The sequence below is a fragment of the Diabrotica undecimpunctata genome, chromosome 6 (genome assembly GCF_040954645.1).
Source record: "Diabrotica undecimpunctata isolate CICGRU chromosome 6, icDiaUnde3, whole genome shotgun sequence".
Classification (NCBI taxonomy): domain Eukaryota; kingdom Metazoa; phylum Arthropoda; class Insecta; order Coleoptera; family Chrysomelidae; genus Diabrotica; species Diabrotica undecimpunctata.
The window spans coordinates 29,788,882-29,813,025 of record NC_092808.1 but is presented as its reverse complement, the minus strand read 5'-3'; the positions used below and the strand labels follow the sequence as shown (position 1 = coordinate 29,813,025).

Sequence of the window (24,144 nt, the reverse complement as noted above, 5' to 3'; positions counted from 1 at the left end):
ATAGTCGTCATACGGTTAATAAAGGTTTATCTACTGGATTAAAATGTTCAACTGTTTAAGGTCGTCGTTTGATTATCAAATTATATTGCAAGAGATAAAGGATTTGTTGATCAAGGTTTGTTAGAATTTGTTTCAAAATCTATGAAAGACACAAATGATACATTTCCTATCGATCAATTCTGTCATAGTTCTGGACAATGCCATATACTATTCAAGACTAAAGGAACCGCTATCTAACAGTAACTGAAAAAACAACGAGGTCTTAGATTGGTTAATAAGCAAAGAAATAACGACTATTTCTTAACTACTAGATGACTCAATATCAAAAATTTCATCCGATAATCAAAAAGGCGAAAAAATATAAGACACATGATAGTAAAGAAGAAAAATGCTGGAAACTAGAGATGATGATAACAGAAGAAACAATAAGGCCAAGTCTGGATTAAACCCTTAAGGATTATCGATATTTATTATTTTTCTGTTTTGAATAGTTCTTTATAAAAACCGTTGTAATCTTCTGCCACAAAACCTCTGCTATCATGCATTTCCAAATAGAGTATAAAAATCATTTTTCCTGACGTTTTGTGCGCAACTTCAGGAATTTATGGCATTCCGTGTATATTGGAATAACAAAACACAGTATGAATAGGCGTTTGACTGAACACATGATGAATTGTAGCCTTGAACTGCGAAAAATCTTCCGTACCAGTACACATTATTACACCACCTACTTCAATTCGAAGGAACACAGGTACACGACGGGTATATACAGCGTAGACTTAATATCAAACTTGAAAGCGATGAATCTTTTAAATCGGATTTCAAAATATTGTAGTGAAAAATAAAGTGTCAATTTTTTTTTTATAGCAGTGAACCATTCTGTGAGTCTCTCGTAAAACAAATGGTGGTATAGTTGCGGTAAGAAATATAGTAGAACGCTCCCATTTGTAAATTTTGATAATTCTGCATTAAAATATAGTGCGGTAGCTAGTTGATCTAGTAATTAAATATGTAATTTAAAATATTTATGGAAGCGAAGCTTCTATACTGGCGTTGTATTACTTTTTCTCTATACTAAAATGTTGGGGTCCGCGTCACGGAACTAGCACCACAACATGGCATCGTCACGCAACTAGAGCCACAAAATGGCGTCGAAGCAGTTCTTTACATCGATTCACTACTCTCGATCAATTCGTTTATAGTCATCATATACTTATTCTAAGCAGGTTTAAATTAAAAACTGATTGAAAAATAGCTAACAAAACAGAGACATTACATGAAAAGTAAAAAATTAAAAGAATATTTGTCACTAAAAGATTCGTTCGCAACGATTGTCAAAATTTAAAAGTCATAAATGTCATCCGATTAACAACAATATTGAATCATCTGTTTAAATTTTTAACACAGTTCTTAAATAGTGCAATAGTATCAATAATTTCATATAAATACCAGTCTTATTTTAAAACACATTATTTAGTTTATATACTAATTAAATTTACTATCAAATGATATTTATTTATATTTTGTTATTAATTTATTATTTCGTTTGAATTTGACAGGTCTGTCAGACAACGAATGCTTTGTTAACACGTCAATAGGTGGCGTTAGGAGCAAACATAATAATTGATAGAATTATTTGAATATAATATATGTATATATTACAGGATCCAACTTATAAATACACATTTTGGAGACGGCTATCGCCGTATTCCCGTTCTCCTTCGCCTACCCTCCCGGTCCAGGGCATGCTCCTCCTCCAAACCTCTCGATTCCATCGTTCTTCTAATTCCTTCATTCCATGAGCGTCGAGGTCTACCTCTTTTTCTTCTTCCAGGGGGCTTCCATCTGTGAAGTTATTGCGTCAGGCATTCTCAATAGGTGTCCAAACCATTTTAAACCTCTTCTTTCTATTCTGTCAATGACCGTTTCTGTAGCAGTCATGTTATTTCTTATAGATTCGTTGGTCTTCTTTTCCAGCCTTATGTTCTAGCACTTTTCTTTACGAACACTTTTTTTTCGGAATTACATTTACACCGGCACCGACACTTTCTACAAAATCAGTGTTGTTACCGTATGTATTATTTTTAGGACACAATGTCCCACGGACGCCACATTGCTATTGTAAATAATAAAACTACAGCAAACAACACTCTACTAACTAACTGCTACATCACTATTCAAAATAATTAAATTTTAGCAAACAACCTTACACTCTACTAACGAACTGCTTCCCAACTATAACGCTTAGCACAGGCATCCGGTCGGTCGTAGAAGATAAAGGATCAAAAATCGCGGCATTTAAAGCGTTCTACAATATTTGTTACGGAGACTATAACGTTTTAACTGCAAAAGCGCACATTGTCTCAATAATGGTATCGATAGCAATACACATACAAAAATAAAAGTAATTAAATAAAACTGGCATGTCTTTTGTATTTGTATTTTAAATGAATGCGACACGTTAGTGGTAATGTTAAGCCGCCAGAATTTATTGGAATTTTAATTCTAAACAAACATATACTATTGATGTTTTGCATATGTACGGCACGGCATTATCCACAAATTCATTTTTAGATGTTTAGTTTCTAGTTACATAAGTTATTATTATTATTATACATTAAGTATGAAATTAGGAAATGAACAAAACGATAACGGAGAACGTCTGATTGAATTATGAGAACTAAACAACCTAAAAATCACCAACGGATTCTTCAGATATAAAAATATTCATAAATATACATGGACGCAAGAAACACGAAAGCTGAAATCGATAATAGACTACGTAATAGTCAAACAAGATACCACAATAAAGATAAAAGATGTGAGAGTCAGAAGAGGAGCAGAATGTGGAACTGGCCATAAACTACTTACAGCAAAAATGAGCATTAATTGGAAAGATAACAAGACCCCCTCTACAGAAGAACCGTTGAACACTATAAGAGAAAAACAATACAATATAGAGCTACTCCAAGAACAATCAATAAGAGAACTATATAAACAACTTCTAGACCAAAAATTAATAGAATTCAGATACGGCAACATCGAAGAAATATACGAGCATATAAAGGAGAGTATAAAACAAGCAGCATTCGAAGCCCTGGGAGAGAAAGAACATATAACAAATAAACAGCACTATTATGAAATAAATGAACCAGCAAAAAGAATATTTGAAGAAAAAAAGTAACTATACAGAAAATGGCTGACTACAAACAACGATGAAGTTTATAAAGAATATAGAGAAAAAGATAGAGAAGTGAAAAAACAAATAACACAACAAAAGAATGAAGAATGGGAAAGAACCTGCTTAAATATTGAAACATACATAGGAGGTACAAGAACTTCGGAGTCATGGAAAGTACTGAGAGGATTGAAACAAAACTCAAAAGAAAAAATTAAATTGGGAAATATACAGAACAAAGAATGAAAGGACTATAACAAGGAACTGTTAACAGAACAAAGACCACAATTCATTGGAAAAGAAAACAGGCGAAGACGAAGCAGATCCCCACAACAAGAAATAGAAATAACAGATAGGGAAATGAGAACGACCATAAAAGCAATCAAAAATAAGAAAGCACCGGGACCTGGAGGCATCTCACTTGAGCTTATAAAGAACGGGTCAAAAAAATTACATCGGATGATAAAATGGATATTTCAGAAAGCCATAAATGGAGAACAGTTCCCAAAGGAATGGACGGAGGCATATATGACATCTATATTTAAGAAAGGAGATAGAAAATGATGCGAAAACTATAGAGGAATAAGCGTAATATCATCAATAGGAAGATTATATGGAAAGATACTGCGAAAAAAGATAGAGCAAGTGATAAAAGGCAAAATCGGGGAGGATCAGACAGGCTTCACGGCAGGAAGATCATGTATAGACCACATATACACACTAGAACAACTGTTGGAAAAGAAAAAAGCAAAAAATAGAGATATACATTTGGCATTTGTGGACCTGAGAAAGGCGTATGACTCTGTACCAAGGTCAGAACTATGGGAGGCAATGTACAAATTAGAAATACAGACGGAACTCATAGAAGCTACAAAATCTCTGTATAAAAAAAATAAAGTGTCATTAAAATGGGAACAAGAATCATACGAGACTTCACCACAACAAAAGGGCTCCTGCAGGGTTGTTCCACATCTCCAACCCTATTTAAAATATACTTAGAGAAAGCCTTGACTACATGGAAAAGAAAATGCGAAGGCATGGGAGTACCGGTACGAAATTAATACCTATATACGTTAAGCTTTGCAGATGATCAAGTAGTGATGGCACAAGACCAAGAAGACCTCAGTTACATGATGAAGAAACTACAAGAAAAATATACCAAGGCTGGCCTAGATATTAACCTCGCGAAAACAGAGTGCCTATCTACAAGTGAAGAAGATCTACAGATTGATGACAACGTAACAATCAAAGGAAAGGATAAATTCAAATACTTGGGGTATAATGAGTATAATGGGGTATAATGGGTTATAATTACGAAAAAGGCAACAACAGAGGAAGAAATTAAGCAAAGATTAGGACAAACAAGAACAGCAATCCAACAACTTAACTCAGTATGGTGGGATAGACACCTAAATATGAAGACAAAAACACAGATTTATAAAACATTAGTGCGAAGTATTATGACATATGGGGCTGAAAATTAGATTATAAACAAGAAAAACAGCAGTAAGATAGTAGTAACAGAGATGGAATGCCTGCGAAGATGCTGCAAATAACAAGAATGGATAGGAGAAAGAATGACGAAATAAAGCAAAGAACATCAATAGAAACAGACATACTAACATATAGCACAAAAAAGACAAAAGTAGTATGGACATGTAAGAAGAACTAGCGACAGCAGATGGATAAAGAGAATAACCGAATGCCCCATAGAAAGGAGGAAAAGAGGACGACCCCGAAGATCCTGGAGGAACGAAGTAGACGACGGCATGAGTAAGAGAGGCCTAAACGAAATATATATATATATATATATATATATATATATATATATATATATATATAATGAAATTGGGGCGCGTGCATAAAAATATGGGCATATTGGCCAAAAGAAATCTACAAACATTTTCCCACGCTCAAAATATTCCTTTAGTTCTTTATTATTAATATTATTTTAAGTATAAATGGTTATTGCTCACATTTGCTTAAACCCTTATAATTAATTAATTTACAATTTAAAAAAAAATTCCTTCAAATGGGTATAACTAAACTTGGGTGGACCCGTCAGAATTGAAAAGACCACGGTGATCTAACTGGCTTCTAGACTAATTCCTTGTATTGTGTGATTAGTATCTCGAAGTTGAACATGACCTAACCCTCTTAACCTATGCTCCCTCAATTCGATATCAATTAGTGCTATCCCGAGACTTCCCCTAATATATCCAACCTTAATTTTATCATTTTTTGTCCCCACACAAAAATTCCTGGTTCCTCTTTCTTTTTAACTGCCCAATATTCAATTCCATACATCATAGCACTTCTAATAGTTTTATAGAATTTTCCTATCAGTCTCATTGGAATCTTTTTTTTACCCACACAACACATTCACATATTTTTTAAGTGAAAATAAAATGTCTTTTTTGAAGATTCTAAAATAAACTGTTGTGGAAATAGACTATATAATTCAGTTTGTTTAGAATCAAGTTACCAAAAGTGACTACGTGACATCACACTAACATATGCTATGTATTGCGTTTACGTTGCGAATAATAATGTAGTTGTACCATTCCACTCGTAGTAGAAATAACAGAAACCTTACCCTTTATCCACATATAGCATCCTTATAATAGCATCATTTAGTACTTAAGAACAAATCTTAAATCGTACAGCTTTTTTTAAAAAAACTATATCCTACCAATTCACCAGTACAAATAAATGATGCATTTTCAAAGGTCATAATGAAGGGCCATCCATAAAATAGAAACTAAAGACAAATATTTCAATTAAAAAAAATATCGATTTAATTTAAAACATCGGCCTGAAAAATCAAATCTGCTAATTTATTAAATAGGCAATAAATAAACCCAAACGTTGACAGTTATAATGCGACATAATGCAAACTAACTACTGAGATATTACACCCGGAAAATAAGTAAAAATTAGTAATAAAGATCAATTATTTAAGACCAAAACCCAAAAAATAAACTTAAGTTAATGAGTTAAGGTTATAATACTGATAAGCTTATTAGCCCAGTCTGGTTATACAAAAATCATCGATTTCACGGCAAAATGTTTCGAAGATACCTGAAGCTTTTAAGACATAGGTGGGGGATACTAGATGACGAATAGATAAAAAGATACTCCTATTTTTACCTTGCGTTTTTTTAAACAATAATTTATGGTCAGAATTTGATGATTTATCTAGAAGTTTTTTCCCTTATAATTTAAATAAACAATATTTATACCATTTTTTTATATCAAGAATATCTTTATTTTCCCGTTTTTTCAATTAAAATTGATAAATAATTTACGGAGATATTTGCAAAAAAGCAGTTTTTTTGCACTAATTTATAAATTTAATTAATTTTTTTATTAACAAAATAAAATGTTATTAATACATTTCAACATTGAGGAACTACCGTCCTTTAAATTTGTGCAAAATTTCCCCCCCGATCGGTCAAATAGTTTAAAAGTTATTCAATTTGTTTATCCCTGGGACTAATTATTTAAACCATTGAACTTGCCCTTTGAATGATGACACATTTAACAAATTTCATAGGATTCTTTAAGACTTATACTATCTCAGAAGTTAAATGAATATTGAGTTCATCGAAATTATTTACAAAATAAACGTTTGAAAAAGGGGTATGTTTTTTACTTATAAACAATTGTAATAACTTCTATATTTTTCAAGATACAGACCTGTACGTACAACCATTAGATAGCTGGTAAAAAAACTCACATTTAACAAAAAAAATAAACCTTCTATGAACAATAGGAACGAAGTTAGCGACAATTTTTTTGTTAATTATATCTCCATTGTTTATAAACATTAAGAAGTAAAATTTGCACAAGTTTTGAATGAAAATCTAAACTTTATATTGAATTTTATAGCTATAAAATTCATCCAATTTTTCGAAACTTAAAACCTTTCGAAACGAAGTTACTTTCGAAAGATCGACATAGGAAAGTGGAGGGGAAACTGTTTTAGCTCCTCGCTGCAAAATTTAATATTATGGTTATGGATTTATCATTTAAAAGCTTTAACAGTTCTGTAGGAATTTCATCAGGTCCATTTGCTTTTCCATTTTTAGCGTTTCTTATTGCGTATTCTACTTCTTCTTTCAATATGTCTGACCCAGTTGCATTGATTATCTGAGTTAAGTTGTTTCTATCGTCTTCAAATAATTCATTCAGGTATTCTGTCCATCTTTTTATTTTATTCTCTAGATCTACAATAAGATTTCCATCTTTGTCTTTAAGTTTACCTATTTGGCATTTCTTTATGCTTCCTGTTATCTCTTTTACTTTTTTGTGCATATTGAACGCATCGTACTTTTTCTCATAGGTTTCCATTTCTTCACATTGTTCTTTAATCTACTCCTCTTTGGCTTCTTTTATTCTCTTTTTTATGTGTTTATTTATTTCTTTGTATTTGTCTGGGTAATTCTTCATCTTTCTTCTTTGTTCCATCAAGTCTAGTATATCTTGTGTCATCCACCCCTTATTGTTTGTTGTTGTTTTTGTAAGATGTTTCTTTCCTGCCGTTTGTATAGCTGTATTTATGTAGGTACTTTAATTTTTGGTTAACGTTGTTTGTATCGTTAATTTGTTGCTGCACTGAACGAAGGTTTTCATTTATTTCTTCTCCTGTTTCTTGTCGTATATTTTTGTTTCTAGGTTTATTTAAATCTAGTGACTTTCTGTGTGGTCTTCTAATCTTTTTTGGTCTCGCCTCTATCACAGTAACTACCGGGTTATGATCTGAGCCTATATCAGCTCCTGGGTACGTCTTAGTACATTTAACAGCATTATGATACCTCCTTGCTATCATAATGTAGTCTATTTGATTTCTCACTATTTTTTCTTTGGTATGTTGTGGAGATGTCCATGTATATAACCGTCGAGGAGGTAATTTGAAAAAGGTACTTGTTATTACGAAGTCTTCACTTTGGCAAAATTGAATCAATCAATCTCCTCTGTCATTTCTGTTTCCAAGCCCATATTTTCCTACTTGTTCTCCTACCTTACCTTGACCCACCTTGGCATTAAGATCGCCCATTAATATGTTAATGTATGGAAAGACTGACTTAATAAGTGAAGACAAACAACCTCCAACAAAAAGGTTCAGACCTGACAGTGAAGTCGAATAAATGAACCAAATTTTAACTTTTAAACCAATGTATGTAAAGAAAATAAAAAAATATTGTATATCATATTTGTAAGAAAAATAGAATAAAAATCAATATTGTTAATTATAAAAATACAAACAATTATAATTAATATAAGGAATATAATAATATAATGTGTAAAAAATAACCTGAAACTTAATTTATAAAATATATAAGTATTATTACATCATTGATATAAAATGAAAAAACATATGTTGATTTTCCGGGATTTTCCGAGATTTATGGGGGGTGAAAATTATGTCATCATTATTAATACTGCGACAGACTATTCGAGCAAATTAAAAAAAAGTAAGTATTTAAGGTGAATTTCAAATGGACTCAATTTTTCCGAGTTTTCCCATATTTTCCGGCCAGTGAAAACTATGTAGTTATTCATATTTCGACGAGCTACCCCAGAATAAAAAAAAGAGGCTTGCAGCTGCAAAGGAAGCCGGGATAATTTAAATTTTTCCTACGTGTTGCAATTTGAAGTTCCGATGCCGAAAAAAAAACGGAGCTGAAACATATGTCCTCTCCACTTTCCTATGTCAATCTTTCGAAAGTACCGTCCTTTCGAAAAATTAGATAAATTTTATAGCTATAAGTTTCAATATAAAGTTTAGATTTTCATTCAAAATTTGTGCAAATTTTACTTCTTAATGTTTATAAACAATGGAGATGTGATTTTTTAAAAAATAGTCACTAACTTCGTTCCTATTGGTCATAGGTTTTTTATTTTTTAATGTGAGCTTTTTTATCAGCTATCCAATGGTTGTACGTACAAGTCTGTAGCTTGAAAAATATAAAAGTTATTACAATTGTTTATAAGTAAAAAACATACCCCTTTTTCAAACGTTTATTTTGTAAATAATTTCGATGAAAACTCAATATGCATTTAACTTCTGAGATAGTCCAAGTCTTAAAGAAACCTATGAAATTTGCTGAATGTGTCTAGCATCATGCATAGGGCAAGCTCAATAGTTTAAATAATTAGCCTCAGGGATAAACAAATTAAATAACTTATAAAATATTTGACTGATCGGGGGGAAATTTCGCACAAATCTAAAAGATGGTAATTCCTTGATGTTTAAATGTATTAATACCATTTTATTTTGTTAATAAAAAAAATTAATAAAATTTATAAATTAGTGCAAAAAAACTGATTTTTTGCAAATATCTCTGTAAATTATTTATCAATTTTAATTAAAAAAACGGGAAAATAAAGATATTCTTGACATACAAAAATGACATAAATACTGTTTATTTAAAATATAAGGGAAAAAATTTATAGACAAAAAATCAAATTGTGACCATAAATTATTGCTTAAAAAAAAACGCAAGGTAAAACTAGGAGTATTTTTTCATCTATTCATCATCTAGTATCACCCACTTATGTCTTAAAAGCTTCAGATATCTGCGAAACATTTTTCCACCTTTTTTTTAACCAGACTGGGCTATACAGGGTGGTCCTTAAGTAATTGTACAAAAAGAAACAGTAGATTTTACACTTTAAAATATTACGATTTAAGCCAAATTGCTTTAATAAAATATTGATATTAAGAAAGATACAGGGTGTTAAAGTGCAAAATTAAAATTTTATTTTTCGCTATAACTTTCATGTTTGTAAACATGTATGTATAAAAATTTACAACTGGGTACTTATAAATATGAGAAATTATAATTTGATGCACACTTTGATATAACTGATAGAGGGCGCCACTTATGCCACTTATGTGGTATAAATTTGCACTTAACTTTTTTGCTCTTTAAGTTACCTGTATTTAGGATAAAAAATATTAAAGATACATTATTTTAACAAAAAAAAGGTATAATTGTTAATACCTTCAAAATTCAACAGTTTTCGAGATAATCGCATTTTAAAAATCAGCTTCATAATTCTGATCTAAGGCAATTACTCAAGAAAAAATAGACAAAACCATTAATTCTTCTGAATTTTGGTATAAAATACCTTTAACTCAAGTTAATAGTTAACGAAATATTAAATAAAATAAATATATCAGCAGGATAATTAATAATAGGATTTGACAAAATAACAGAATAATAGGATTTTACATCAAACATTTTACGTTTTATGTTAAGGCTGTTTTAGCAGTTGAAGTACACTGCGATTTGAAATGGGCGTATCACTTACTTCTCTACACTGCTTACGTCAGACCTACGTAACTCCCTAATTTGAAATCTACAGTGTTAACTTGTTTCGATCTTTACTCAGTGGCGCCGGCCGACGGGTAGTTTAATGACAACAAATGCATTATTCTCCATTCAAATAAGTTTTGTCGGGAATACCTTTTCAGATTGATTATCGTAGATAATTTTTTAAAAAGAATTATCACATTTTTAATTTATATGTCTTAGCTAAATATAGTATTGAATAAAAATTTGTGAAACGTGACTGCAAAAAACATCGTGGTGTTTATTTATAATAAATTTAAAATAACATAAAAATATCGAAAAAATTCCAACTTGTTGTCACAAACAAATAAACAATTTCGCAGTTATAGCTTAAAAATGATCCCATGAAGTTATTTATTTGTTAGAGAAAACCGATATTAACCTAGTAAAAATTAAACAAAAAATATTTTTATTTATCTATAAAAAATTGGTACCTGCAAAACCATCATAATAGTAAATGTATTTATCTGGCAAGTATTTCGAGGCGACGCACTGTGAGGAAAAAGTTCTCGGAATGGAATATACATTATTTTAATATATTTATAGGTTGCAGTTACATAAGAAAAGTATCCAATTGATGAATAAAACACAAATCGTGGATAATTTTCTTTCTTATTTTAAAACACCCTGTTTTGTATTTTCTTCTGAAGAAGAAAGTAATCTGAAGATGCTTTTGTTTTTAACTACTTAAAATACGTGGCAACATATTTTCAATATAAAAATTTTTCAATTTTGGCAATATTTGCTTCCAAAATTCCGGCTTGGCTTCTATCTACAATTAGAAAATATTTATTAGTTGTTGTAGTTTAGTATGTGCAGGTATCAGTATTAAGTATACGATAAATAATGATACATAAATAATAATACTAGTAATCATAAAAATATTGTTTGAATATCTTAAAAATTCTGACATGAAAAAAAGGTTTCTAATACGTTTATAAACTAATATAAATACGTACCTTATCAACAATAAAACCCATAGGTGTCCAAACAATAAAGTAGCAATATTTTTTCTGAGCTATTGCTAGCTGTCCTTGAACTTGATAAAAATAATTGTCGGTGTGTTTTAATTTTAACGTATTTTCTTCGTGTGTTAGGTATTTAATTTTTTTTAATTTAACAGCCTCTTCTGGGGTCAACTTACAAGCCGAATAGGGGCATTTTACTTCTACGATATGATCGTCATCAATACTGCCATCCGGACTCGCTGCAAGAAACGGATTTTCTGCAGAAATGAATAATCCACATTCGCGTACTTTTAAATTATATTTTGCTTCAAATTCCAGTTTTGCAATTGCCTCATGATCTTGTCCCCACCTTGTAGCAGCAGATCCGTGAAAATCTGAAAACAATATTTTTTTTGTGGTGTTTGCAGGATTTGTAGATTTCCTCAATTTGCATACAATTCCAAAATTAGAGGCTGTTAAACGATTATGCCTGTATTCTTTCCACAAAAAATTTGTAGATTGACCCCTGGTAGATTGTTCTATTTTTGCAATCTCCTCATTACTTTTTTGTAAGGATTCCAAAAAACTCTCTTTCTCGCTTGTTGGTATTTCTATATCTAATGCACCGTAATTTTTATCAGCAGGTGCAATTTTTCTTTTTTTCTTTATTACTGGGTGTAATTCTCTACGCAGTCTTCTTTTGTTCCTTACTCTTTTGATTTGATCGATGTATTTGTTTGTATATTTTCCTGGACTTTTCATGGTCATTTTCTTATGTAGGTCACTAAAGTAATGTTCTCTTTCATTGAATGATATCGCTGCAGCTTTACACCGTGTATCGTAGCTACCTCTCAAAACAAAATTAATTCTTTTACCCCCAACAAACTTTGAAATCACAGAGTTATATGTTTCTGCTGCATTATTATTCATATTCAACAATAAGCTATGAGTATGTTGAATTAGTCTGTTCCCACACGAGAGAATGTCATTCAATAATCCGCATTCTTCTAATTTGATAACAAAGTTTATTTCGTTTTCTTTGGATCCTTTACAAAAATATTGATCGCAGTTTGTATGTTGTCCAAAGACATGGTACGGACAATTTTTTATGTCTTTTATTAGGTTTTTCATTTGAATTTCTATATTATTTGTTTCATTTCTTCTGTAGGCTATCGCTGTTTTGATTCCTAGTCTTAATCTTAGTATATTACTAGACAAACGTTTTCTTAGTTCTGGCGCCACAGGTTTCATTTTAGTTGAAATTTTTTTTGCTGCCAAATCTCTTAATCTACTGCAATAATTGCGTAAAAGGTGATTTATGCATTCAATTTTTTTTATTAAAATATTTGGACCATATGGTTTTTTAATGCATAATGAATTATATACACTACTATCTCCATCGCCCACTAACTGTATGTATTTTAATCGATGCATCTCCACACTTCTTTTAAAACCTTCAACTATTATATCAGTTTCCATGGACGTGGATGATCCTTCCCAATTTTTAGAACATGTATGGGATTTAACTGTTTCATTTTTTGTTGCAGCTCTCGCGCATATAATACAGTATTTATTTCTTGTAGCAACAAATAAAATCTTTCCAGTTTTGGCACCGACTATGCAAGCCTAAAAAACAAAATATATAGAAAGATTGTCTATCTTGTCAATACAACACACTTACTACACCTGAAGAAGCATCATAGTTTACTTTATACGATCTTTTGGACCAAGCACCATCAGCTATAACGGTTATTAACCCATTTCCGTCGGAATCTACTTCACCAATTTCTTTGGCTAAAGCTAATTCCTCCCGTCCAGCCCCTTCTATGGAATCACAAAGTGTTTGGCAGATGATATCTGCAACTGTCTCCGTATGTTTTGCATACTGCCTGTAGGACATCACAGGTATATTTAATGCAGCGTGTTGCTGCTGTATGTCTGAATAACCAGACCCTGTGGATATAGTAGCCATCACTTGTGCTACATTCAAGTTCATTGAATTGTTACCAGAATTTTCTGTTGCTATCTCCTTTTCAATATTGCACATTTTACATTTAAAAGTCAATGTACTTATCAGTCCGTCCATTTTTTCTTTGATAATCTCCATATAAGAAAAGTTGCATGAAAATGGAGAATGATCATTCAAACCTTGAATCGATTTAATGAAAAAGTTCATGTCCACTATTCTTCTACCTTCTACCGAAAAATATGGTTTTTGCTGAGATGCAATTTCAATTGACTGAGAATGAGAGCTGTCACTAGAAATAACGATAAAATTTAAAGTATTTTCTGCAAATGATATTATTGGTTATTATTATTATTTAAGAGTAAAACCTTGGTAATGTTTTGACCATAAACAAATAATATGTAAGGTCATGAACACTGTATTTACTTACTTTACTAAGTATTCAATACTATTACCAATTAGGTATCATAAAATATAGTCATTTGTAAAAGGGTTACTTACGAATCGACACTACAACTAGGTAAAGTAGATGTTTCTGCTAATCCTTGATGGAAGGAACTATTTGATAAAGAACTTTTGTTTAAAGTAACTTTTTTGATTTTTAAGTTTCTAAAAATATGAGAAAGAAACAAAATTATTGTAGGAAAAAGATATGAACTTACTGAAAATGAACTATTATAATATTTTTAAAATAAAACGAACAACGGGTGTTTGTGAAGAACGTAATCAACGCTATATATATATATATATATATATATATATATATATATATATATATATATATATATATATATATATATATATATATATATATATATGTATATATATATATATGTATATATATATATATATATATATATATATATATGTATATATATATATATATATATATATATATATATATATAAATATAAAATTAGTATTTCTTGGGTTTAGGTTCAATAAAATATATATTATTTGTGGAACTAGATTTTATTTTCCATAGCAATCAACGTTTCGGCAGGAAATCCTTGCCTTTGTCAAGATTCTATGTATAATGTACATGTATAAGAACAAACAGTTATTGTAAAATATGTATATATTGACTTACCAAAACGTAAAACGGGACACAGACATTAATGAACTGACAAATAAAAGTTGATATCTGATATCTCATGGTTTACTGTCATTAGTATATAATTATTTTTATTTGAGCGTATCATTGATGTTTTCAAAAAAGGTAAAATGGAGATATGTTATGACTTTAAGAGCTTTTTATGGTGTTATATTTATTATTATTTAAATCAGATTGAAATATATTTTATTTAGGTTATGTGTATCTTTTTTGTCTTATTTGAACATCAATGATACGCTCATATAAAAATAATTATATACTAACGACAGTAAACCATGATTAATAGGGAACGTTTTTTCTTGTGTAGGGATTTTTTCTTAAATGTAACTTGATCTTTTGTGTATAATCTTTGGTTTACGACTTGAATGGTTTACGATGAAATGCTTTGAAATATCTACCATATGATGTGTACGCTCAAATTTACCATTCCTTCTTCACATCTCAAGGAATAAACATGCATTTTGTGAATTTTGAAATATAACGTGTATTGTGAAAATAATATGTTAGAAGTGTAATGTTTTAATAAATAAAGAGTGTATTGAAAACCTCAAGTGGCCGAAACGTCTAAGCAAAATAAAGTGTTTTATTAAAAAGACCGACAAACTTAAAAAATAAAAATTTATATATATGACGAACAAAATTGACTACGTAAAAAACGTACATATAAGTCAAGTTAAATAAAAGCTTTTAAAAACGGTTGTAAATATATAAATAATAAATACTTACTGTAGTGCAATTGCTCTCCTTTTCCTTGTCCTAGGACGTTTACTGGGACTCATTTCTTATCTTGCCACTGATAACTTATATCAGTAAACTAATGTAATACTTAAAAATACGCGTAAACTAAAGAACTTATAACTTATACCACTAAACTAATAATATATTACTTAACATACCCGTAAACTAAAGAATTTCAATGTTTTCAAAATAACTAAGAATATTGTAAACTGTAAATACTAAGCAAGTTGATGAAAAAAAAATACAAGAATGAATAACTGATAATGGATTCTAATTTAAGCGAACTAACTGACCGTACGTTCATGAGATTTGACGTCACGAAGGCGATAACGATGAAACTATGCGACAATGATGAGTAACACGTTTCACTATTAGATTTCAGTATATTTTAGCAATTTTCTTCAAAGTTGGAACACGCTTTTCTCCTCGATTATTACTGGACACAGAAAGGTGAAAAAAAAACCAACGATTACAGAAAAAAAAACTCTTTCAAGTGATGGGCGTAAAAAGTTTGGTTATAATAGAACGTTAAACAGTCTAATCCAATTTTTCAACAGAAGTTTCAAAAAAATAAAAAAAGTAAGACCATCAATTTGAAGGTAACATAATTTCGAATAACGTGTCCAAATTTCGAGAAATTTCGTCGGTAAATAACAGAGAAAACACTGTCCCTAGGTTTTGGTGCACCGATAAAACAGCCTTAAATTAAAGTCATAATCAAATCATTTTGTTTACAAAGCAAATTAAGAAATAGTTAAACTAAATAACATAAGTTTTTGTCAAAGTAAATGTTCGATATGTCCACCATTTTCTTTAATTCATTTCTCAATACATTCCATAAAAGATCGTCTCATATTGGTTCTAAAGAAACTGCTGCAGTATTTATTTCTTCCCATAGTTGGTTGCGAATGTTTATGGGATTCTTATAGACACGTTGTTTTAAAGCGCCCCATACACCAAAATCAAGCGGATTAAATTCGGGGCTACGTGGTGGCTATAATGTATAATGGATGAATATATCGATGACATTACTTATTTATATGATTACGTTACAGCTTACGAGTAACTATAATTACATCTCGAACAAATGGACTATTATGATTTACTAACGAACTAATATTATGATGAACTAAATTGCCTATGTGTTTACTATATTTATAACAATATCGTTTATTAGGACAACGATGATGTTTTTGTAAAAATACTGAGTCTTTCAGGTTAGATTTGTAGCAAAAGTATGATGAAACAGGACACATATATGTGTTATTCAATACCTGTGCTCCAATTTCTATTTGTCCTAATAAAAATGAGTAAACAATTTACGCAATGAACAATAAGTATTCTTTTCGGATTTTTTCTGAATTAAATAATTATATCAATATCTCACCACATTGCCAAAGAATATGACTACCACGACCAATCCAACCTATATTCTAACTGCCTTCTCTCTAGAATGTGGTTGTGTACCATCTTGCATAAACCACATATTTTGGGTTTTTAGCATTTTACAATAGATAAAAAGTAATTACTACAACGCCATTATAGAAACTTAAGAAGCGATAGCAAAGGAAAATGTAAACATGATAACGGCCAACGTCTGAATACGGACACGGCACCTAAAGAAGAAGATGAAATATCTTTTCTCCAATAAGACATTTAGCACATATAACAAAGCATTTTGTGATGTTACATTATCTTCTTTGAGTTGTTCTAATAAGAATAAACTATGAATAATGCCTATCTACATGTATTCAGTGCTTTACCGCACAAATATCAAACTAAGAATTATTGTGCAGCTGACTTATAAATGCATTTATCTCGAAAACGGTTGAATTTTCAGGTTACCAACAAGTATACCTTTTCTTTGTAAAAATAATGTATCTTTAATATTTTTTAACACAAATAGAGTTAACTTAAAGAGCAAAAAAGTGAAGCGCAAATTTATGCCACACATGTGGCATATGTGGCGCCCTCTATTAGTTAAATTAAAGTAAGTATAAAATTATAATTTATCCTACTCAAAAGCATCCAACTGTAAATTTGTGTCCAAAAATATTTACAAACGTAAAAGTTATAGCGAAAAATAACATTTTAAATTTCCACTTTAACACCCTGTATTTTTCTTAATATCAACATTTTATTAAAGCAAGTTGGCTTAAATCGTAATATTTTAAAGTGCAGAATCTACGGTTTCTCTTTGTACAATTACTTAAGGACCACCCTGTATATAGGCAACGACTTTAACGAGGATCCATGCAAGAATTTAAAGCTCTATTGCCGGAGTGTCAGTAACGGTAGAGAAAATAAAGAAACCGTAATTACTAAACTATTGTTAGTGGTACAGATTATTGGTTACAGTGGAAAACCGAAGAGGAAAGGCTAACTCCATTCAAGCAACGCATTAAGTGAGCAGATTCCAATAGTAATTGGCGATTAGTAACCGGAGAGAAAATTAAGTTGGAGATAGTATCAGCAGTAGCAGGAGCAGTATGAGGAGAAACCGAAAAAGGTAATAATATATTAATAGGTAAGTGGAATGTAAGGAGTACTTGCGGGGAAGGTAGATACAGCCGGAAAAATGAAAGATTACCCATGAAGGATCATATCAATCACTTATTTTGTATTTGCTGACTTTTTCTATAAATAACAAATGTTTGTTATAGAAAAAGACAGCAAATACAAAATAAGTTATTGATATGATCGTTTATGGGTAATCTTTCATTTTTCCGACTGTATATAATATAAGGTAGAAATTCTAAACTAATGTTAACAAACAAACAAAAATTGGCCTAGAGAAAAAACAAACAATATACGGTACATTAAACTTTTGGTCGAGGAAAAACTATAACTGTAAGTTTGCAAACTTTTGATTGATTGAGTATTGAAAAATTTTAAATAGCAGAGGAGCTGATGCAAAAGGTTACCAATATCTTGTGAAAGCAAACCGCGAAAAAAACAAGAATGATATGGAGATACAAAGAAGAATTACTGAAGATTACAGAAGCGCAGGAGGAATTACCAAGAATTCTAAAATCAAAAGGTGTGTCTAAGACAACTAAAGTAAGTAAATAAGATAAGATTATACACCACAGTGATAAGGCCGGTTAGGTACGGGTTGTGTACCTCTGCATGTGTTAGCAGTAGAAAAGAGACATCTCTATGAGAGAAGAGAATATTTGACAGCAGCCATAAAAAAGGAAGAAAGAGAAAGATCAATAGAAAGATGGCAAGCAGAACAACACGGAAGATGCTGCTCAGTGGACCAAGATGCTGATCCCGAGCCTAAGGGACTGGGTGAACAGTGGTCACAGGCGACTGGATTACTTCCTAACGTAAGTGCTTACAGGACATGGGTGTTTTAGGATATATCTTCATAGATTCAGAAAGACAGATACAGATAAATGCCTATACTGTGAATACTCTGACACTGGTACTCACACAATGCTCGAGTGTAATAGATGGACAGTGGAGAGAAACTGTGAGAGACATGATCGTGAAGATGACTGGAAGTAAGGAGGGATAGAATATTGTACAAAATTACATTCGAACAGTAATTAAAAAGAAAGGAGAAAAGAAACACCAGCCGGACCAGCGACAGAGATAAGTTATAGATAAGGGAAGGGAGTGCTTCGAAAGTGTCGTCAGCCTTACAGCGGCCATCCCACTTTTGGAGTACGGTACGTACGACAGTCAACTGCGCACAAGTAGGAGAGGGTGGTTTAGTTGGTAGGCAGGATAATGTTTGCAGGACCTCCTTCTTCTAAAGGGAAATGGGCTCGGATGTACTCCTCTAGCCTGAATCCAACACACTACAGCCATCCCTAGAGATGGGAGGTTTTAAACTGCGGATTATGGATCTTGACGGGAAATCATTGGTGTTATAACTCGTCGTGAGTGTTTTCGCGCTTACAATTGCCTTCCATTCCTCCCGATTTTGCGCCACTATTTTCTATTGTCTTACTCTTATTTTCTCCATATAATCTCTGTCTATAATTCTTAAACAGAACAAACTTGAGGGAAGAAAGGAACAAAGACAAGTCTACGGGGGAAGAAAAATAGAAGTTGGATGGAGGAGAAGAACCAACTAAGTAATCGAAGCCATCGATAACGGTAGAAGTACGAGGACAAAAAATCTGAGGCAGGGCAACGTAGAAAATTACGGTAATACAAAGTGATACAAAAGAACTGAGCAGAACATTGACAGATAATAAGCGGAAGACCAAGAAACAAATGTCTATCCTCAATGGAGCTAGATTTAAAATTACTATATTACTAAATATTACTAAATTACAATGATCACTAACCAATGCATTACTGGTATTGAGAACAGAGGATGGTTCTTGGGTGGAGGTTGGTGACGTGAGGATTACCGCGAACATTTCTGACAGTAGGATTTTAATGGGCGGATGGAGCGGAAGATATTTTCCTTATGAGGAGTCTCCATGGCGAAGCTAACCATATGGTATGGTTAGGGAATAGAAAACATTTTGATGTAGTGATAGCAAAGTACTGAAGTGTACTAAAGGAGGTAACAAGAATAGCACTATAGTCGTATGTACAGTGACCAGTCGATTTACATAATGAACACTAAGACACTTGAGTCCTGACAGCCAGGTTAAATGCTATCTCCTAGTACCTATGGTGTGATTGGTTATGTAGTACCTAAAGAATATTTGGTACAGAAATTTCGACGGGGAAAAGTCGATAGAAAAGGTAACTATACAATGTATAATTTGGATAAATTTAATATGAGGGATAAGGAAAATTTATTTTGCCAATTTATCTATTTATTTTTTATTTTCAGACAAATTTTTAAATCATTTCTAATAATATTCCAGACAAAATTAAAGCACTCTAGCTCATTTAGCAAATTGGGGGGCACAAATATATGGATGGATGCACAAAAGAACTATCTATCCAAAGAAGTAGTAGAAGAGTTCAAGTGCATTAGTTTGCCCAGAAATGTATGAACTAAACTTACCTAAAATACCAAGCCGCTAAAAGTATAATACTAATAAAGCCAAACAGGAAATTTCCTAAGTCCCAATCCCTATTTTGATTATTGTTATTGTTGGCCGAACCATTTGTATTTGGAAAAGAATATCCTTCTCTTCTGCTTTCGGTGCCACTAGACCGATTCGATTGAGCCCTCTTCTGGTGTATCAAACAATGGACGACACAATTATCAAACAGTCCACAATTTTTTAGGGTTTGCGTATCTGGTTGAAGGACCTGTCCATTGAATATTAACCGTATCAGTTTATTTGAGGATAATTCTGGCACGAAATTTCTCCTAAAATTTATAATGTTATTAATTTAGAAAATTAAAATGAAATAAAAATATAACCTTCAATACTTTAGTAAACCATACTTGGATGACGTTATCAAGTAAACTAATTCAAAATTTTGAGTACAATAAAAAATATGCATTACCCACTGATTTATTAAACATTATTTAAATTAAATATAAGACACCAGAATCTAAGCTCACCGGTAAAACAAGAAATAACAGCCAGAGAAAACTTACAAGGAATGATGGAACCATGAAGTGCAACTTAGGGTTAGGGAGAAGAAAGAGGCTAGAAAGAGGTATGAGTGGTCTAAAAGAAAGATAAGGTATTGCGTTTTAAACATTTAACCATCTAAATAAAATATTAAAATATTATTTCTGTTAATAAGCTTGCTCCAATCTCCCATAATATGAAAAAGTCAGTAACCTTGTTGTAAATAACAGATTTTTGCCACAATTTCTCCCATATCTTCATGATGTTTCTGGAAGTAATTAGCTGTGGTACGCTCGAGTGTTGTTGTTACTGGTTTTGTAACTTTGCCTTATTGTCTATACTCTAGCAAAGAAATAATGAAATGAGTCATACGCGTGATATCGTAATATAATCTAAAACATTTTCGGTCTCATTCAGGAATTCTATCTTCTTAGTTGTTCTTGCTGTTCCGTCAATGTATTACCCTCCTTGTCTCTTTACTTCTTTTGCTTAAATTCCTTTTTGCTTTTGTTCAGTTTCTGGTAAAATTTTCTCATCTCTATTGGCTTACTTAGATCTTGTAGCTCTTAAAGTTCTTTGTTCATAGTTTCTCTCTTCTTTCTGCGGTGGATTTTCTTTTCTTCCTTGCGTAGTTATATTTATATTTCTCCTCTGCTTGTCGGGTTATGTATCCCTGTTGCATCATTAAATATGCTCTGTTTTTTTCTCTCTATTATAATCTGATATTCTTTGACAAAACAGCCATTCGTTCTTGTTCTTCTTTGTTTACCTTTCATGCCTAGTAATTCTTCAGCTGCTTCTTCACCCCCCCCCCCACTCTTCATTTGTTTTCATGTTTTAGTCGGTTTTTAAGTTTGCTGTTTATATTTTCTATTTTTGTTTGTATTTTTATCTCCTTCGGCATTGTATCGTTCATGTTTAAAACCTACTTCCTTTTTTAAACGTTTAAAATTCTGGCTCTTACCCTACTTTCGATCCAGTAGTGATCAGAACCCGCATTTGCTCCTCTTCTGATGCGAACGTTTATTATATTGGATTGGAGTCTACAATAGAATGATCTATTATATTTACTGCAAGGCCGTCTGGTCATTTCCAGGTGTCTTTGGTATATCTTTTCAAGCGAAGTTAAAATTATACCATTTATATATTTTAAAAGGAGTCCCTTTTAAAATATGTTATAATGTTTAAAATATATTAGGTTTATATGTTTATGGAACTTGGGCATATTTTTCATAATTGCCAACTTCATGCCGTATTTATAAGGGACATATTTTCACGATTCCTTTCCACATGTAGACTGGAATGATTCCTGAAGCCACCTTGAGAATACAACATCAGGCCTTAAACCACGTAGTCGATAGGGGTAGACAGTATTTAATGGTGAGAGATACTCTGTGGGAAGTAGAAGAGTGTATATTGGTATCTGTACCCCCTTAAAACCCTTCTGGCCATAGGGTTCTGATTTCTCATCACGTTGTTCTTCTTGGTTACCTTCTTAGCCATCGATTTCCTCCCCTTATGAACTTAGGAACACATCGCTGGATAACTCCTCTAGTTTTACTATTGCCATTTTGTTAATTGTTTCGTAACATGTTCATTAGCCCTACACTAATTTTAGTTTTATTTGTAAGTAATAGTATAGTAATAGTAATAATTGTCTGGTAAACGAGATGGCACGCGCTGTACAAGAGTTTAGTGGAACAAACCCACTTAGCAGACCACCGCTACCAAAAATAAACTCTTCTAAGAAACTAGGAGCTCTGTTACAAATTGTGTATATTGAAGTCCTACCCAATTATATCACAGAAGCCCACACATTAGAATATTTGCATATGCTAATTTACTGTGCAGCAACAGCAATTGCTAATGTTATGGGCATTAAGATCAGAACACGACGGGGTACCAACATCGGAAAGACTGGTAACAGAATAGCACCCTGGGAAAAACGTCTGCTGGGGAAGATTGAATTACTGCGTAGGGACATTGGACAAATAACAGAATACATAAGAGGAGTAAGAAGTAGAAAAATCATCAAAAGAGCTGAAGAAATATTGTTTAACACTCTAAGACACTCACGACATGATCCAGAAAACAACACACCTTAACAATGCCTGGACACATTAAAACAAAAACTATCTGTTTACTCAGGCCGCCTGAGGAGATACAAGGTTAGTAACAACCGGAAATGCGACAATATACTTTTTGAGCAAGCAGATAAGGCTTTCTATAGGAAACTCAATTCCACTGTAGAAAATGCAAATAATAAATCCTACCCAAGCCAAGAAGAAATTCATGAGTTTTGGGGGAACCAACTTTCGACGCCAGCTACTCATAACAACAATGCTGGATGGATTGAAGAAACGACGAACAACTGTCAACACTACAGTAATATTCCCTATGAACATTTCGCCACTGAAGAAGTCTCGAACATTATCAAAGAGGGACAAACTGGAAATCTCCTGGACCAGACGGAGTTCAAAACTTCACTGTTCATGATCTTTTAACAGTATTTATTAATAATATTATTTCTAATTCACAGGAAATACCATCATTTCTTACTCAGGGAACCACTTATCTAATACCGAAGGATCAAAGTAACACCCAATATTCAGCAAAGTACCGCCCAATTACTTGTCTTCCAACTTTGTACAAATTGGTCACATCCTGTGTGGCCCGGCGTATCTACCAACTGTGCTCTAAACAATATCATAGAGCCTCAACAGAAAGGATGTGCTAAGGGCTCCATGGGCTGCAAAGAACAACTTATTATCGACCTAGTCATTTGTAATCAGGCATACACCAAAAAAAGAAACCTTTTTACCGCCTTCATTGACTACAAGAAGGCTTTTGATTCAGTGCCGCATGAATGGCTTATAGATATATTGAAAATATATAAAGTCGATGATAATCTCGTGACCTTTTTGAAGCATATAATGGCTGAGTGGAAGACTAAAATTCACCTTCAAATACCTGGTGAAATTAATATCGAAACTGAAGATATCCCTATTAACCGGGGCCTTTCCAGGGGGACTCGTTGAGTCCACTTTGGTTCTGCCTAGCAATGAACCCACTATCTCAGCTGCTGAACTCTACTGACTCAGGATTTAGCATCAAAAATAACAACACTGTTGTAGCGAAGCTTAATCATCTGTTGTATATGGATGATTTAAAATTAATGGCTTCCACTCGAAACCACCTAGATAAGATGCTAAAAATTGTAGAAAATTTCTCAAATGATATCAATATGCATTTTGGACTAGACAAGTGCCGTATACTAAATATAGTCAGAGGAAAGGTTCAGCCCGGAGGTTTCGATATGCAAGATGGCCAAAACAT

At 32.1% G+C, this 24,144-nt stretch overlaps 2 protein-coding genes across 3 annotated transcripts in view; both read right to left on the bottom strand.

The window, feature by feature from the left end:
• The window catches only part of LOC140443337 (transmembrane and ubiquitin-like domain-containing protein 1), a 53,098-nt gene that overhangs the window by 8,789 nt on the left and 20,165 nt on the right, over positions 1-24,144 (bottom strand). Inside the window, exons 5-6 of one of the 2 annotated variants that reach the window (XM_072534541.1) lie at positions 20,286-20,597; positions 5,806-5,939 (exon numbers count right to left, since the gene is read on the bottom strand). In XM_072534541.1, coding sequence (XP_072390642.1) covers positions 5,909-5,939; positions 20,286-20,597 — 343 coding nt within the window. In that variant the 3' untranslated portion in view covers positions 5,806-5,908. Of the gene's footprint in view, positions 1-5,805; positions 5,940-20,285; positions 20,598-24,144 lie in introns of those variants that run through there. The other variant, XM_072534540.1, reaches the window with a different exon arrangement.
• On the bottom strand, positions 10,500-15,538 carry LOC140442614 (uncharacterized). Its single transcript, XM_072533622.1, has 5 exons — positions 15,293-15,538; positions 13,954-14,061; positions 13,168-13,744; positions 11,499-13,112; positions 10,500-11,311 (listed from the first exon to the last, which is right to left on the bottom strand). The coding sequence occupies exons 1-5, from the start codon at positions 15,343-15,345 to the stop codon at positions 11,219-11,221; spliced, it is 2,445 nt and encodes an 814-aa protein (XP_072389723.1). The 5' UTR covers positions 15,346-15,538; the 3' UTR covers positions 10,500-11,218.

What these genes read in the sequence shown, in the direction of transcription:
- LOC140442614 (XM_072533622.1), bottom strand. Translation starts at nt 15,345, where the DNA reads ATGAGTCCCAGTAAACGTCCTAGGACAAGGAAAAGGAGAGCAATTGCA. An exon ending in AGGAGAGCAATTGCACTACA is followed by an intron (nt 14,062 to 15,292) that starts GTAAGTATTTAT and finishes TCATATTTTTAG; the next exon opens with AAACTTAAAAATCAAAAAAG. An exon ending in TGGGTTTTATTGTTGATAAG is followed by an intron (nt 11,312 to 11,498) that starts GTACGTATTTAT and finishes TTCTAATTGTAG; the next exon opens with ATAGAAGCCAAGCCGGAATT.